We start from the raw sequence: 20,031 nt of genomic DNA, 5'->3' as shown, positions 1-20,031 counted from the left end.
TTTAAATGCCAACCGCTGGTACTCTAAAAAGAATTGCTGCAGGGACTTTGACTTGATTTCAAACATCAACAATGAAAACTTCAAGACCGTTTTAGGCGTAAAACTATGTCATGTATGGGTGGTTAGGAAATAAGAAAGCTGAAGTGTTAGTGGATTTAAAATCAAAATATAACAGATCGAAGAAATGGAGTTATTGATTGATGGAAATAATTGAAAGCTGAAGATTTGGAATATATTTTTGAAAATTATAATTCCAATGTTAATTTCACAACCTATAGTATTGCAATACCTATAATAAGGAAAATGAATTAAATTTTATCGATTTTATCTATTCAATTAAAAAATATATTGCCAGAATGTATAAGAACGATGATATTGATGACAGAAATTCGTATAATGTTACATAGATCAAATTTCATTATAATTTCATAAAATTGGGCAAAGATTACGCCATATTTGGATAATCGATCCTCAAATAACAGAATAATCACACTTTAATGAATTTAACCCCTGATGAAGAACTATCGTCCAAATGCCACATACATTTAAATTTTAAAACTCTGAACTCAGATTTATAAAACATTATTTATTGTTGATTAATATATTTATTTTATTATCGAAATGTAAATATCCAATATAATTTGAACCTTATAATCCTTTTTATAGGTCAGCGTACTTCAATGCACGAGATCAACGAAAAATACGAAACAAAAGAGTAGATCAGGTTTAAAATTTTAATTTTTGGAGTTGAGAAATTGATTGCTTCCCCTCTGCTTCCTACTATATTTAGTTTGTTAGATTTTATAAACCATTATTCAAATTTTTATAACTTTGCAGTGGCTTGTACCTACACTGGAAGTTCTCTTGTATTGTGTCATACGAAGTTTAATTACGCAAAGGAAGGTGAAACGAGTTTCATGAGAAACACACATTCAGTAATAGGAAAATCATATTATACCTTACATGTCGCTAGTCGCATGCAGATGATATGCAGATCATTGGAATTGCAAAGATTTTTCCAAGTTCGTGACGACTAGAACGACGATTCTATGAACGATAAATAAACGCATTGAGGTTTAGCATATTATATATTTCAACCTTGTATGTCTTTAATAAAACATGTATGTTTGAAAATCTTAATTCTGATAGTTTTCATCCTTTTATTCGAGTTTTGTGGAGGAAAGTGAAATTCATCGATTTTATCCAATTATTGATATGCAACAAAATTTTTTGCGTGTTTAGTGTTGTCAGTATAGTCCTCACACCGTATAACGTATCAATTAGAAATTTATTTTTATAATCCAAATTCAAATGTAGGTTAAGTTATTTCGTCAGATCATTAAAAACTGAAATATTTGTGAATAATGAAATAGTCGATAAAGATAGAAAAAACTGCTGATAGCCGACTTATAAAAAAAATGTTTGAAGAGAGAATTAGTATGTAAGAGGTGGGAAATGGGCACGAAAATCTGACGATCTAGCATAATGGAGCTCTCGTAGAGCGATAAAAAAGATGTTTCGCTAAATACGTTCTAGAAAACGAGCGTGCCGAATACACGGCCTTCAAACATAAGAATATGTACTGTACAGTGTAGTAAATATAGTATATAGATGTATAAACTGTGTTTATATTATTTTTATATATGATAGATAAAAGTTCTTCTATCTGTGAGAAAGAAACAAATATTGTACGACTATTAATAAATATATGTACATTCAACAAATATTTTCTACGATTGACATAGTAAACCTTTTTATGTAACAACAAATCTTTTTACAGTTTTATTTCAAAAGAAACTAGTTATTCTTAATATAAAAAATTATATTTACTTATGTTTATATAAATATTTTATATATCCAATAATAAATTTATTGAATAAAATATTTTCAAGATAGTAACTTTATATAGTTCTAATATTTTATCGATAATAATACGTTAAATTTAGATAAATCTCATACTCTTTTCAATTAAATATTATCCGTGATTTAGTTCTATATATAAATTATCTAAGATTTGTAAAACTTTCGTTACAAAAAATTCCTGTCAATGTAGCACGCGCGCATATGCATATTCATATTGTAAATACTAAAGATAAAACTCAGAAGGAAGTTCAGAAACCCATTTTCACGATAACAGAAAATGATACACATCAAAGGACACGTATTTGGTTTTATCGTATTTCAATAAGTCGTGAAAGAAATGACGCAGCGCTACCAAATAATGTTATCTGTAAAAGATGGTAATGTTCGAATACCCGTATTCAAGAGCGCCTTTTGTATATGATAAGAATGAAAGGACTTGGTCTACCCTATTAGTTTAGAGTTTTATTGAAAAAGGATTTCAATACCAAAAGGCGAGGACATTATCATTACCCTGTATTTGACCTGGACTTGAACAAGGGTTCCTCAAATCTTTGTAGTATCAAATTACTTGAGGCATAGTTACTTAAAAATCGTACTTTTATTTTTATTACCCTTTTCTACTTTCTAGAAACTAGGGTATTAATTTTCTTAATACGTAATTGTATCTTTAAATTCTTTGAGAAAAGTATTCATTGCGTTTACATATAAAAATATTTAAAACTTAACATTATGATTCTACGAGTTATCAAATATGCAAAATTACTATTTAATAACTACTGTCACTGACATCATTATTAAAATTAATATTTTAATCTTTTTATAATAAAACTTAATTTAAATTTTTTTTTATGAAACCGTATCTACATTAACAAACGAACATTGTTTTAATCAACAAATCCGAAGAGGAATAATCGATTCCATGTGTATTCTATTTACACTGTTTTTCCAATTAATATTCCAATCGTATATGGAAATCAATTTTTAATTAATTATACATTTCAGTTTCTTACGTTGTGACTACGTATATTAATGTATAGGATTTACATTTAATTACAATTCAACAATCAATTGAATTACAATTCAGTACGTTACCGGACGTTAATATTAGAATACCTATTATCCCACTATAATAATGAGGATATTCCAATATTGGAAGCATTTTATACATTCGATACATTTTATTTGTGTATAATTGTATAATAAAATAAAAAATAGCATAAAATTAAATGATTATTCTTGCGAATAGTCACCAATAATCTAAAGAAAATGTTTCGAAAAATTAATTTCTGTAACTCTTGATATGACATAGATCAATATCGTAAATTCTTATCAAATACGCTAGATACACATTTATTTGACCATTTTATCGATAGACTCACGCAAATATTTGAAATTTTTCGACAGTATCGCGTGTCCGATCAGTCGATCAGGAGTTGAGCGTAGCTCGCGTGTTTCGTTTCTGTTGCACGACATGGATTCTTCTTTTTACGAAATTACTACGCCAGCACAAGCATGTACCCACGCACTCAAACAACTGGCCCCATCAACCGAAACTCACCAGTTCGTTCATATAACCTTAGCTCTACGGGATACGCGAATTAACGTGGCTAGGTCAAGGGTGCAATTTGCCCCAGATTAGTTTTGTTCGATGCCAGCTCACTGTCACGCCTACTTTCCCCATTGCTCTACTCGTTCTTGAAACATTTCTTTCTCATCAAAGCTAGCTCTGAATTCTTGCTCGTTTGTAATATTGAATTATACTTTTATCGAAGTTGGAAAACAAAACTCGAAGGAAGTCAAGTTTGTAACAGATACTGTTTCGTTTCCAAATTATGGCAAAAGAGCAATACATAATTTTAGTGATGTATAGAGCACGTTTGAGAAAGATTGTTTGTCTGAATCAATAGTGAGTGTAAAGTGACATAAAGAATATTCTACGAATGTTAATATTACAAACTGGTGCAGTCTGATAAATTTTGTTTAACAAGCATATAATTAGTTTATATAAATATTGTGAATTAAAAGAAGTTGTGTAATTTCTACATGCGTATAGTTGTGATACTTCATGATATTGTGATACTGATATGTGATGCTTTTAATTAGACGAGGTTCATGCGTATGAGATGTCATTTCCTGGAACAAAACTTTCATAACACACACATATACGGATAATTTCTTCAAAGCAATATATATGTAACTAAGGTAGTTTCCATATGATATTCCATATTCCTTTCGCCAGTGATTAACTAGTTTTATTATTTCAGATTGATAAAAATGTTCTGTTCTAGAACTAAAAGATTCTTCGAATGTTGCTTTTATAATTCTTCAAATAATTATCTAGATATTACACAAAGACAATGTAATAAAATTTTGTACTTTATTCCCAGGAATCATTCGCTATCGTTCATAAGGATTAATGTTTTCACTTGTTCTACAATAACAAATTATTTTATTGTTACTATCTCCACACATATTTTATATAATCGTTTATGATATGATTGCGCTCTAATAATAGTCCTAAGTCGTAAGAAGAGGTAATCAGTAAGTTCTGTAAACAAGGAGTAGGCATTATCATTTTTTGTTGATGAACCGGCGAATTTGGCATGTGGTTTGCATGTTCTTTATCGAATCATTGAACCAAGATCGACTTTTCGTCGCAAGTAAGGATAAGTTTCAAAAATAGATCCTGTCTGTTTCTCTGAAGAAACAAGGTGGCTAAGGTTTCTCTGTATCTCTTAAATCACGAGCTACCTATTTGTTCATTCTCTTTACTATTTCTATTTAAGTCAAGTGACAAACAATTCTGCTTACAATGCTACAACATTACTTTCATTTGAAACGCTAATTTTCCTGTTCTTTGTCTTGACTAACTGGTAATATTTCTTAAAATACTATCTAAATTGACGCGTGATTTTTAGTCATCTTATCTTTCTTTCTCAAATAATTTTAATGATATTACAAATTAATTTTCAATAAGGGTAGCCGATAAGTCTCGTTCCGTTAACCACAGCATGCCTCAAACGCTCGTAAAACATTCTTATATTGAGATTAAATCATATACCTTTAAGGATCATGCAAACAGTTGATTTGTTGCTAATAATACAGTATTCAGAAGCAGTTGATGCTTGAAATACAAGCAGATCGAAATTATAGACTAGAAGAATCGAGAAATAGCCGTATACAAGCGTGAATTCGCATATTTGATATGGTCAATCAGATAAGTTAATAATGACGTTCTTCGAACTAAGAACTTTGTTATTTTCTGATCTCCTTATTCTATAAAATGTTTTTCAGTGAATATAACAAAATTGTAAAGACATTTTTATCGTACCCGAATTAAGAATGCAATAAGAAAACTTAAGAATGCAGTAGATGTATGAAAAGGACGAGTTATCATTTTATATTTTAGTACATGTGATTATAGGAAATTCTATTTTTTTCTATACACTTTAATAAGAATGAAATTACAGGTTGGATTACAAGATTAATTGGAATGGAATACGTGTTTCATTGATCTTACCGCATATAATAGATAATTTCAAGAAATAATCCAGATAAAATCAGTTGCGAATGAGAAAGAATATATTGAAACCGCTGATTGCTTAAATCTCATTTGCTACTGAAAATTAAATAGTACTTCAAACGCAAATCGTGAGTTACTATAACGACTATAACATATAATTCTATAGATCTTTCTTTTTAACTCATACAACGTGAGAACAGTTTCTGTACTGCGATATTTTATATTTTAACTAAAACTTGTTTATAATCTATCGTGTGTAATACTCGATTCGTAATTGATAATTCATATTTTAATTGTTAAAATGAAACGATGTACGTATATGTTTTTTAAATCGATAGCCTCAGATAAATATTTCGCTGGTACGTGCGGGCATGTTCGAACAACGGATGTTGATTTAAAAATTACATAACAGTTCCACGAAAATTCCCATACGGGTCTTTAATATTGTAACAATTAAATTAGTTACTTTTGCAGTTAATTAGTTACAAATAAAGATAGGTTTATTAAGAAATTTGAGCCTCGCTCGAGTTTACGTTAAACGTATTGAATAGAAATAGAAATCTTGAAGAGAAATTAAAAGGAGTGTCACCAGAAGAAAGAAAAATTACGTATTATAAATCTAATTTTATTAAAGCTGTCGATATGGTGCAATATTGTAATATTACAATAGTTGGATCTTCGCTTTGTATTGGAAATATTAAGCGTGCGGTATTATGGTATTATGTAATAATAATCCGCATTTAGGGAATTCCCACGGAGATTACGCATTAATTGTTACTGTTGTGCTTGAATGATATCACATGAAAATCTCATTTAATTTATTGTTCTGTTGCAGTCGATGAAAAATTTTGTACAGAACTACATAATTCCAAATCACTTGGAACGTTCCAGCAAAATATACATATTAACAACTTTTACGGTGTTTAAAGAAAAATATTAAATATTAAAGCATCCCTGAAAAATCAAAAGTTAAATCTGCATTCCGTTAGAAAGTTTCCCCAATCTGAAACATTGTAATTCAACAGACATAGAATAAGAAAGGAAGAAGGAGAATTTCATTCGGTACGAAACACTTTTACTGCCCAACGTATTTTTCCCCTTGATTACGTGCAAAAAGTAAACGAAAACATTATAACCATATTGTACACGTACAATAAGTTGCAGCAGCAATACAAGCGCTGCGATACAATTTTCCTGAAGTTCGTCGGATACAATTTCGCTTAGTCGCTCATATTAACTGAAATACAATCTTTCATTTGAAATATTCGCTCCAGAAAAGTTCCGATATGTTTAAGCTATCTCGGTCAAGGAAATAAAAGGCTGATTAAAAATAGTATTTATTCGTTCAAACGTGGCAACATATAGTAAATATATTATATGTAACCATATAAATTTGAAATTCCTTCGCTATAATTATATACGTTATATAGATTAATAAAAGAGGAAAATAGTTTTACACGGATAACTTTGAAAGCTATACTATTTCTATTCCTTGCTTAGTATCGATTATTTATTAGAAAAGAGGAAAAAACGAGGAGAAAATATTCTGGCCAGGCATCCCCTTTAAAAGAAATTGTTCTCGATAGTAATTGCCTTTCACAGGTACACCGCTTGCATTATCGGAAAACGCAGAGGCCGTCCTTTGAAACGAACGTTCGTTGTAGGTATCTGTTTGCAATTCACCCGTATATGTGTCGTATCAGACCACAGCCAACTGACAAAGCGAATCTCTGGTGCAAAATTTTAAACTTGCTCACCCTGTATGTGTTAATATTTATACGAGAATTTTGATATTCAAGCTTGTTCTATAGTATCATTATAAATTTTTTAAAAATACAGAAGAAAGAAGAGTTATTATTTTATATTTTACTTCGCACAACCTGATATCTATCGATAATAATAAGCTTAGCTTAATAATATTCGTAACATGAATGTAATTATTCAATTTGATGTATATTTAGTTTTTGAAACGACGCTTTCACAATAATTATATTTACATGTTTTATGATATTTATTCTTTTGGTCAATTTAATCGAGGAATATTGTTTCATGTCGTAAAAAAATGGTAGAGAGCAGATTCAGTTTTAAATGAATTGCCTGTAACCTAATTATTCTATAGTAAGGTGATAGAGTTAGAGGTACACAATCATTACATAATGTTTTTAGTAGTAATAAATGAGATTGAAGCTAAATTTTACATTTATTAAGACAGGTAATTGGAAGTTGAAACAAAATCAATTACGGCGAAGAGATTTTTTAAAGTATCAATCGTATCTTTTATTTGCGAAAAATAATATAATGCCGTTATAACGCTATTACTGAAATTTAATGTCAAGTATCGTAGTTTTAATTGCACATGGGCTATCTTTCAAAAACGTAGTCGAAATTACTCAACAATGTATGTTATAGTTAAAAATTGATACATTTGAATAACTCATACGCACATTCAATCTAAATTTTGTTTCTAAAATATCACTTTACCTTGGACAATTATCTGCCAACAAATTTTTCTGTTCTCGCATAACTATGATTTTTACTAAAAAAATACTAGCAATTTTACTACTAATTGTTTTATTGGAACAATTATTTTATGATAGATTCAGATAACAGTTATTTCATAATTATTAAAATTTCCGCAAATTAAATTGTCAAATAGTCATTAACATTTCCAAGAGCAAAGGCTATAAAATTAAATTAATTGACAATAAAAATGTATATTTCATTCGTTCTTATTTCGAAATGCATAATGCTATTAGAGGAGGTACGCATTTTCTGAGATATATTACTTTCATATCAAAAACGATGCATCTCCAGTTCTAGAAGTCTTTTAACAGCTACAAGACACAAACGAATACCCATTTACCGCATACACAGCAGTACTCATTAAACACAACCAGAAGAACAATGGTCTCGAAAAGGAACAAGTCCCTCAAGAAATTTTTGTCTTCCTTTTGGTCCGCCGCGAAAGTTCATTTCCTCCAACCTTGGTGTTTCCTAAGCATGCCCGCAGACAACCAATATCGGCTGCACGAGAGAAACCACATGATGCCATTACTCTTCAATAATGAGCATTTGTGGAAACAACGACCGATAGATTACGACCAACGCGGCCACTTGAAATTCGAAAAACCATCCGTTCGAACCAGGCGAACGTAGAATGCAAAATCGTGTGAATATAAAACTGTTACATGCAATTGTATTCCGTCATCATTCTGTCAATCATTCTGTCTGTAACACAACGGTGGAAAAACGTATTTCACGGTAAAAGTAAAAGTCTGGTTAATAATTAAAGTTGTGTATTAGCTTAGAGAGGTCACGATATTCTGCATTTCAATATTTTCTTGGAGAATTAAGAGTTTAAAGTTTGTAATTAATTTTAAATGAGATCTTTGAATTTTTATGTCTCAATCTCGTGTCCTTTGTTTCGATAATCAGAAAGAGTGTGAGTGTTGTGAGAAGAACTTTCGTGTAATATCGAAACAATAAATTTGTTTTATTTGTCTTCAAAAAATGATTAAAGAAGTTGAAGATTTTAAACGATTGATATATCAAAAATACAAACAACATTGAATTATTAGATCAACTTGCAAACCATACGAACTTATCTTGAATTAACTTATATATTGAATTTTTTTATTTTTATCATATTTCTAGAAAAGTTACAAGTTATTATTTGAAGAAGGAAGTAATTCGTGATATATTTATTATTATCAAACTGAATTTAACAAAATTGATACATATATGCATTGATAAATAGAACATCCGGATATTTTTTAATCGACAAAGTGTTTGGTGAAGTATTATAATCGTATGGCTTAATGTTAAGGAAAATGTAGGTCAACATTTCTTTCCTACCCATTACAGAGCGGATTTATAAATGCCCCGTACCTCTTGCTAAATTGCTTCGTAACTTCATATCCTTAAGCGAAACAGTTCGAATATTTCGCGTGTACCAAGCACAGCCTGAATACTTACTAGTGAGCGAAGTAATTCACCAAAGGTGATTATTCCATAAATACACATCGGTAATACTTGATGCAAGAAGTTTCACTTTGCAGCTGATTATAATATTAGTAAATGTTCTCTTCATGCCTAGAATATTATTGTTGTTATCGTGAGAAACGAAAATATAGATAGCTATTTTATGTTGAGGAAATTTCTTTGATTTATAATACTGTCAAAGGATTTAAGACTTAGGATACTGTCAAAATCTTGAAAACCATACATACTTGTCTTGAAATTTTTATCATATTTCTAGAAAACTTACGAATCATTGTGTATATTAGCTTACAGATTGAAGCGAAATTTTAAATGAGCAGAGAGGGTTTTCTCAGTTTTTTCTAGGTTTCAAGATGAAAATTTGTTACAATTTATTTGTGATGATCGACATTGTTTGAGTATTATGAATTATGAATGTGATTGCCACCCGAGCGTGTTGATTTTCACGATAGTCCATGTTTTAATACTTACCAATGGAAATAAAAAAGACCGTAATATTTGCACGAATCGAAAACAAAATACACTTGAGATTGTTCATAATTTATTTTATACCTTTTTCTGAAATTTTTGCAGATAAACGGTATTTAAATTTTCACTAGAAAGTTAAAAATGTTCTTCAACTTTTCATAGTTAATCCCTTCCATAACATATTATAAATAACATCTTTTCACTTTGTGTATGTACAGAATTCTGTAAGTAGTTACAATTTAACGTTTAAAAAGAAATCTGAGGTTTAAAAGAGCAGCTTTTTAGAATTCCATCTGATTTTTGTTAGTTTCATCTTCGAAATAACAAAAACTATTAAATGTTTTCAATATTAATATTAAGTAAATGTATTTAAATGTTAGTCATTCCACGTATAATTGTTTTTTCAAACAAACATTGATGCATGGAATATCTTTTCCACGTTCTATGTTTTTAATCTTATACGTATTGTCATTTCTTTATTAACTGAAAAACTTTCGTGCACATTGACAAGTTAAGTATCTAAGTTCAGTGTTTGATGTATCGGTTTCCTAAAGTTTGCTCCTATCTCTTTTCTATTTTGTCTGACATCTTAGGAGGAAAGATTTTGAAGCCACGATGAGGTCGACTTTCAAAGTGATCGCGATTAATTCGAAATTCTATTCAACTATTAATGGATTAATTCTCTCTCATTGATTTCGCTCTCAAGTAATACATGACCATAAATGTTTTAATAGACTTCGATTACGTTAAAAATTATAAGGTTAGACTTATATATTTTCATGGAAATATTACAGAATCTTACTAACAACTTTACGTATTTCTAATACATCATCAGTTAAAAATTATATGTATATGCTGTAAAGGTATAAATATACTCACCATTGTGTCATATAACGCGTGCTGATAATGAAGACTGGAGAAGTAGTGCGATTAGCTTCAGTGCCGTTTAGGCTGCTGTCTGTTCCATTTATCTCCATTTCACTAGGCAAAAATTACGGTGGCAGTAACTTCCAGAACCACTGACACCTTCACCTTAATACCCAATCATCTCCTGAGCATTCTGAAAAGAACATAATTCGTTCTTGTAGTAATCTATTACATTTTCAAATTTAAATAATTTCACCCAAGTATGGGACTTAGATTTTCAGTTTAATAATAATGATTTGCGAGAGAGTAAAGATTTTCGATCATTTGATATTAAAATACAGATAAAGAATATTTGTAACTGCAAATATGAATAGAAGGTACATACAATTTGCGAAGGATAGCAAATAAAGATACAGCATTATTTCAAAGTTTAAATGGTTTGATTTATTCTTTATCTATACTACTGAAAACAGGTGTTTCTTACATATTTACATATTTACATATACAAATCGTATCTTAATATCACATAGTAAAAAATAATGTGCTTGATGACAAAATGATGGAACGATTATGAATAGTACTGTAATAGGTCATGCTAATTGGAATCTTGTCAAATACTAGGGAGAAATACCTCTTTCACCGACGGCTCGTCTCCAAGAGCTAGTATATAAACCAGATAAGGACACCCAATTGAAGTGAATTCATTTACGAATGTTGTTGAGATCCCTTTGTTATTGATCTTCGTTTAAATTGATATTCATTTATGTCGAAAGAGATGTTTGAGAATTGAAGGTTGTTCGACTTAACAATTTACCAAAGGCATAAAATTTGGATCCCATATTGCAAGAAGAATGAGTAAATTAAGGTAACAATTTTTAGAAAGATTCCAACGTTTGTACGTAAACTATGAATTACTTTAATTCCTCCATACGAAAAAATGTTACAGTGATAGAAAATATCAGAATATACTTCGGAAAATATTGTACAAAAAACAGATACGTAAGATACGTTAATAAACAAAGAATTAGTATACTAGAATGTATTAAGAAAAAAGAGTTTTTACAAACAGCCCTACATCATGCAATTGTTTTCTTTTCGCAATAGAATAAACCGAATTTCATGCAACACGCAACGATTGTGTATTTGATTCACTTGACCTTCGTAATTTGCTGCCATTCATTAAAAAAAAAAAAAACGTATTGCACAGCATAACATTCTGAATTATACTTGAACACGAAATTATAATACATAGAAAAATAACATAAATTACTTCGGCCACTTTTATTCAATGCGATCTCGTAAGTACTCCTTCGAATACATAGCATTTTAACGAAATTTTTGCTTTCCTGTTTTCGCTCTAACTTGACTATATACACATAAATTAGCTCTGGTATGTACATTGGATTATTATAGTAATACTGCCTATTTTCAGATTACAATATTGATTGCTTGTGATGAAAACAAATAAAAGTAAATGTACAAGAAGATATATACGATGACTCTATTAAATGTATTAAAACTTGCTTTTCTCATAAAACATTTGATTTTTACAGATTTTTCATATAAAAATTCTCAATTAACAATCCAATTTAATTTTATTACGCTTTACTTTCGCTCTTAATATTCACGTCTCTTTTTTTTTTTTTTTTTTTTTTGATGTATAAAGATCGCAGATATATCGCAGCGCGTTTGTCTGTGTCAGATCGGATAATTCTATTGTGACTAGAATTCTATCATATCGCGTTATTTCCTTAAAGGTTTTTTTTCGGTAACATTCGACTTTTAAAGGAGCATATATTTTCTTATCCCTCGTTCCCTCATCTTTCAACCCTCAATATTCCATGCTTCATTTTGCACTAGTCAAACAGCAGAAATATCGTAGACCAGAATCTAACCGCACGTCTTATCTGTGCACACGTCACGTTCGTCCGGATGCGAGTGAACGATACAAATATTTTTTCTTCTCATCCTTGCAGATCGTAGCTGCGGTGTTTGGGCGCAGGGTCAAACGAGTTTTCGTGGTACATGTCGTGCCTCTGTGTGCAGCCGATGTGAAACGGACGAGAGATAATGAAAATGGAACGGGGAGAAGACCTCGACTACGGAAAGTGAGAAGAGCCTGACAAGTCGGAAATTTCGGGGAATATGTAGCTTAATGATATAAAGTCATAAACCGCGAACCAGTGGTCGAGCAAGTCAAATTAAAATCAGTCAGGAACAACTCTTCTTCCTCCCTGAGGATATTAAGCTAAAGAAATCTATAGGAAATTGTTGCATATTTTATTTAAAATATTTACATTTATAATATATACAATTATTAAAATGGCTCACAGTATTATTTCGAATATTTTTGGTTTGTTGCGATTCTATACCATATTCCTTTGTGTTCACTGCTTTTCTAATTTTCAGAAAAAATATTGTGTAAAACCTGTTAAGGATTACAAAATATTAATAATAATTTTTTTGGAATGAAGATTTAATTTTGCCATATTTTGGCATATTCAATTACAATTTTAATTTGTATATGACACTGTTTTTATAATCACACTTTTAAGGCAACTACTATGGAGTTCATTTTACAGATCTTTATCATTAACATGACATTTTCCGAAGCAACGTCGAATTGTTCATTCACGAAGTATACTCATTTTCTCCAAAAGCAGTGGTAATACTGCGAGAAGCTTCTACTGCACTGCGGCCTAGTTTAGACTCACACAAGAAGTGCATTCAAAATCGAATTCTATTTTCCGTTCTCTGTAATAGTACTATCTGCTATTTTGAAATAATTAACCATTCATCCATCTTATTAAATTCAGTTGATTTCAAGCTTCATATTCGTATAAAATGAATGTTATTTAATTGCCTTTAATTATTATCCGAAAAATATTGACTTATACTATGTATGTAATAACTTAATAACGAAGAGAAATCTTTTTTTTTTTATATTCACATCGATATTAAGTAGAATAAAAGTGAAAGTAACAAAAATTAAAAATGATTATCTCGTATGTACAAGTATTTTGTGCAGCTTATATCATCAATTTTATAGAAAATTAATAGTACATGTATAACCAATATTGTTGACGCGTTAAATTTTCTCACAGAATATTGATCAACGGATTAAAATGTTATTCAGAATATCTGGGAAGTTACGCACGAAGTCTATCCCATGGACAAGCGGAGCATACAGCATGCGAACGTCGAATCCTATACGTACGTGACGAATCATTCTGAACAATTGAACCAACGAATCAGGCAACGATCGCGTTCCGATAGCATTGTGGGTAATTCGTTTCGAATTTATTGCTTTTTCAAATGATACGAACAGCTAAGCAGAGCTTTGGACCAGCTTGAAAATCCACGAACAATTCCTCCGGTTTTTTCCTCCTGATTGTTCCTGCCCGTTTTTGTCTTTCCGTCTACGAATTTCAAACAATTTGCAACCGGCAGTTCTTGTCTCCACACAGTTACGATTCACTCTTCTTTATTTCTTCTTTTTTTGTTTTTCACTTTTTGTTTTTTGAATACTGACGCTACTACATGCGCGTTGCTTGATGACGACACATCGATTACCAATTAACAGTACTCCAATGTAACTCCGAAGATATAGATTCACAGTGAAAAATGGATTTTCGATTAAAAGTAGTTTAGTCGTTTGCTCCGATCTTCGACGACATGAATTATGCATACGCATAAATTAAACGAAATATACCTTCCAGTTAAATGGCAATAAGATATATTGCATAAATTAATATCTTTCTGAGCTATTTTACTCTCGGATCAATTTGCTCGTTCTTTTCTCCTCAAATTGTTTGGTCGACGTGATAAAGTGAAAATCAATTAGATAATAGCATGGTTTTCCTGAAAATTTAACTTTTGTTTGATGGTTTTCCAATGAATTGACTCCGATTATTAAAACGATTAAAATATAATAAAGCATTAATGATTGCACAGCATTGAAAGTGAAATGGGACATTGACGAATCAAATTTTTATCAATATTGGTCAAAACATAAACAAAAATTATTTCCGACACAAAATATTGTAAGTACGGTATAGTTACCAGATTAAGTATTTAAAATGAATTTCTTTTTGCAAAGCTTCGTATGGAGGAGCTTTATTTTATATTTTCCATTTATTTTCTTATGTAGAGTCATCCCCTTTTGAGTTGCATCACCAGTTACAGTTACAGAGTATCTTGTATACGTATATCCTTTTAGTAATAACACTTCACAAAATTTTATATTCCCTGCATTTACAAATATCTAATCAGCCACTCGATCAATTATGAGGCAGTAAATTAATAGCTTAAAATTCATATTTATTTCATTTACGAATAACGAATTGTCTCTTCAACTTGAAGGACAATAAAAGAATAAAATAATTCAATTAATTTGATAATATCAACTAATTTTGGATCTTTAGGTTTTGATATCTCGCTTAATCAATCCTACAACGAATTTAAAATTTTCGCTATAATACCAGAGGGAACTTAATTACTGGAGATCTTCTATTAACCGACAATATATAAGACGCGTTAGAAAATATTTTCTTATCGTCTCTCTCGAGTAAAATTTTCAGACACTGTTTAAATAGAAGATAATTTGGCTTTGCACGAGTAGTGAAAAGTGTTCACTATTTAGTTGGAGCAAAGGAAGTTGCCGCTTCCAGTCAGCTGATTGAATATCCCTCGACAGCGGAGATGAAAGTCGCTGCAGCTTGGAATTAGATCGATATATAACTATACAAATATATTTTCCCAAGAGCAGAAAAAACTGCCGATAAACCTAGTTTGACGCTTCTTCCCTTCCTGTCGACTTTAATGAGATTCCCAGCGATTAGTCTGAATCGATCGTTTCGTTTTTCTTCCTTCTTTCTTTCGTCGGTGCATCTGATAAAAGATCGGACAAATATTGCTTGACATGCACGATTAACGTCTTAGGTCTCGATCAATCACATACGCGTGTACTGGTAATTATTTTGCTTCACTATCATTCACGCGTAAAATGATCGAAAATAATCGAAAATTATGCTCAGTCTGGACAAATTTTACAGTAATTGATTACTTTTGAAAGTATTACATTAAAGATTGTTGTCGTATTCATGGGTGACTATCATCAATTTTGCTTTGTAATAGTCTTCAGTTTCAAGTAATTTCAGGAATTGAAAGTTAACAGTCGAGATAAATATTCGGCTGTAACATGATATGAAATGTTCGTTTGAATACTCTTTAAGTTCCTTTTCTGCAGTATAGGTTACATGAAATTGAACGTTGATCTATATTCTTTTGGTTCGTGTAACTTTCTTCTTTGAAAACTTTCTTTGAAAAGTTACAATAAATGTGCCTGAAACTCATGCCATTTCTTCTTGTAAATTTAACGTTAAAACTATCAGAACGTCAAAATGACGAATTTCAGATCTATTATTTTTGCGATATCAAAAAACAAGCGCTTTTGACGGAAGGTAATTTTGGCGGAATTAACTTCTATTGAGAAGAAAGAAGAGTTGACTTCCAAGCAGAATTATATGTCTATCTATTTTCATCCTTCCACTTTAATTATAATCATCTATGTGTAGCACACTTACTCTAGTATATTACAGATCGTTAGTTCTAACGTTAAACTTAGCCATCCTGCGGCCAACGCCGCACGTAATATTAATATAGTTTTTGAAGAGGTTACTGCTAATGAACGTGCTATTCATCGTTAGGTATCTAAATTTGTAAATAAATAGCGGGTAAAATCTTTAAAACTGTATAAAATTCAGAAAAAGATATTTTCCGGAAATAATATTAGAGACATTGCATCTCAATGACAAAAATATTCCAGCGAAATAGTAGTTCCATTAATAAACATAGAAATATTTATAAAACAAAGTACATTTTATAATTGAAAATCATGCAAACATCTCTTATACATATAAAGGTATTTTAATATTATAATTATTTATTGGAATATATTAAATTCAATTTATATTGGGATAATTTAGCAGGAATAGGGTTATTCATATGACTATAGATACACAGGGTATGAAAAGTTATTGTAAAGGACATGAAAGTAACGAAATATCTTTTTATAGAAGTGGCAAGTACCTATACGAACGAAATGCTCCTTTGAATGACACAACGCTCAACATATTGCTATCGATCTCCACTGCGTATCAAATAAGCGAGATTGTCATAAACGCTTCTCATTCTTCTCTTAAGCGGCTTTAAACATCACTTAGGGATTTAGGTGATCCATTATTGTACATTTGTGCCATAGCGTCTATTACTTCTTCTCTTATGGTCATACATGTTTCTGTATCTTTCTATGCTCTATCTTGAAAATGAAATTCATTTTTTTTCTGGTTGTTAAACACGATAATAGGACATTGTAATACGTATAATTTGCAGCAGAAGAATTAATCTTAAAATAAATATTCAGTGTCATATATTCGATATATGTCTAGCACACGCGTGTTATAAATTTTGTCTCTTAAAAAGAGATAAAAGTAAAAGATGTCCAAGAAATATAATATTCCAAATACGATGATATTTCATTTGGTAGGATTTGTCCAATAGTTCTGATATTAATAAACCTATTGCTTTTATCGAACATGAATAACGATATAATATTGTTATAGTCTATAATATCATATTCTGCAAAAAATCGTGATATAACCATTTTTCTTAACATTTTCATGTCTTCTATTAATAATAAGTTATTCGTTACATGCTTATATTCATATTAGACGTAACTATTTTTAATCAAACACGTGATTACTAACTAAACCAAAGTAGAACTATGCATATTATTAAAAGTGTCTTAGCTATACAAATAATATTACATTGATATTTGTTACATCGCGATTTAGAAATGCATATTCTCGTCACTATAGCAGTCAGACGACTTTTACAACGTCGATATATGTTTTAACATATATTGTATGTAACAATGAAAACGGATAATCGCGATAACGGTGTACAACCCAATAATATCTCGAGAACGAACCACGTTTATACCTAACGTTCCTATTCTTCGCGTCTCGAATAGCGTGAATAAATACAAATTTCTACGCAACGATTGCAATAGCTGCGCTGTGCGACTGCGTACATTCGATTTATTTCTCCTGGAGGAATCGATTTGAATCCTTTATTTAAATATAATGAAATTCGTTCGATTATTATAGGTAAATAAGTATAATGAGAATAGATCGCACGCATCCAGTAGACCCGCTAATACTATTTTTGAGAGTCATTTGCATTATTATCACGATAAATAAACTAGTTGCGAATTAAACACAAACATCGATGCAGAGATGATTTCCTAATCTTTGAGTCTGTTGATATTATCTAATGATAAAGCACGACCTTGTATGAATAAATTGGTCGTAATAAATTACAGTCAGGGATAGAATTAATAATATCAGGATCTGTAAAAAAATTTATCGTACTTTATATTATAAAATCTCTTATATAAATTCGAACATGTCTTAGACAAATTCATCATTTATTACTACGCAGGAACAACGCTATAAATTTAAGATGAACTGCATTATTCGGTACTTAATCTTCTTTTAGTATTAAAACGTTGCATTCGCGGCATAAAATATATTTCCGAATAAATGAATGATAAATGTATACATATAAAGAATTTATTAATTTTAGTAATTTTCATATGATTTATGTATTACTTCATCTGAAAGATTACATTTGGATTATTACTTGCGCATAAAAGAATCTCAACATTTTATAGATTTATTTTATAATGTTCCTTTTAATACCATAAACAACATTTAACCCAAGAATACCTAAATCATTGACTCAGCATTACAATTAGAAAACATTTTTGCAGAATGCTTCTCATTTCAGTATTCTAAACAAACGACCATCACAGTCCAGTGGAATTTCTGATCTTTTCATGACTTTACTTACATTCGTGACATCCGTGGCACGTGGCACGTGACACGAACTACTCTCACTCTTCGTTTAGCTAAAAGACGAAACGAAATCTTCGCGCTATTATCTTCCATTTTAATCGTAGCCGATTATTACGTCCTCCGTCTAGAAATCGGTCCAATAGGGAGTTCGTATAAATGCAATTAAACTCGTCACGGTTAAGAAACAGCAATTTTGTAGAATTACGCTTTAATAATGACACAGAGTGTAATTGCTATCCCCGAGTAGTTTCAACGTGCACGTTTCTGTGACCGATGATATAGCATTCAGTTTATTCCTTTATGGAACGCTGAATATCTATCTCGTTTGTGTAATAGGACTACAGCTATATCACTATTGAAAGTAATACTGGTAGTTGTTGCTACTAGGTGTTCGTAATATTACATCGTCACGTGGTATTCGCATACAAGATGGTAAATTAATCCATGTTGAGGTGAAAATTGGACTGCGTATATTTATGCATTTATGAAAACATAATAAATTATATTTTTCATATTTTATTTGCATGGTATATTGTCAAATCAACTGCATTCATAGTACCAATTTGTTTCTTTTTATATGATTTTAATATCAAGTATATGTATGTTTTTAATATTACCTTGAATGCTTCAAAAATATTGATTATCATAACATTATGTCATAACACTTGTTACAAAACTTCGTAGATTTAGTAGCAGTCTCTAAAAAGTTTGTATCGTTAGATTTAGATAGGGTATAGGATAGACTGCTTTCTAGCCGTCAAGCATCAAAATTAGAAAATCATTATCATTTCTTCATACAGAATGCACACGATATGCAAAAATTTATATAATATTTCAGTCATATTTTCTCCATTTCTGGCTCACAAAAATATGAACTGCTATAGATATTCGCAGTTAATTATAATTGTATGTATGTTATGTTTAGCATTTTTGTTAGCTATGACGTACCTAGTACGACGCCTTTCAGTTTATAAAAGTTGTCATTGACGTCACATTGTTTCCTTCTGTACGCTAAAATTACGAACCCCCGTTTGAAATTAATAGTTTCCAATAAACTATCCCATTGTGATTGAGATTTATTAAAATTTATTGGTCACTTAAGCGAGAAAAAATCAAATTTACGCAAGGATAATGTCAGCGGATGAATGTTGAGAATTGTTAAATATAAGAATACTTTCGTGAAAAACCAGTCCTTGTAGGTTAAATAAATTCAACATTTGATTTATCGATTCAATGCTTGACCGTGCACTTCAATATTCAATCGGAATAAAATTCAGAGAAAGAAAACGTGACTTATCGTGTTTACTATATTCCGTTTATTTGATGTTCGTAATCTATTTCGAGTTGCAAAACTCTGCTTGTTAGGTCAGAATAATTTACATAAACTAATAT

The 20,031-nt window shown here is 30.5% G+C and overlaps 1 protein-coding gene across 1 annotated transcript in view; it reads right to left on the bottom strand.

Moving 5' to 3' along the window:
• mAChR-B (muscarinic acetylcholine receptor) overlaps nt 1-20,031 on the bottom strand; it is a 56,967-nt gene that overhangs the window by 31,747 nt on the left and 5,189 nt on the right. The window contains exon 2 of the mRNA XM_069119483.1: nt 10,733-10,913. Within this exon, the coding sequence (XP_068975584.1) occupies nt 10,733-10,830 (98 nt within the window). The 5' untranslated portion in view covers nt 10,831-10,913. The remainder of the gene's footprint in view (nt 1-10,732; nt 10,914-20,031) is intronic.

This window comes from Bombus flavifrons, chromosome 9, assembly GCF_040668555.2.
Source record: "Bombus flavifrons isolate JBK064 chromosome 9, iyBomFlav1_principal, whole genome shotgun sequence".
NCBI classification, from domain to species: domain Eukaryota; kingdom Metazoa; phylum Arthropoda; class Insecta; order Hymenoptera; family Apidae; genus Bombus; species Bombus flavifrons.
The sequence above is the reverse complement of the archived record's forward strand: the minus strand, read 5'-3'. Positions and strand labels throughout refer to the sequence as shown.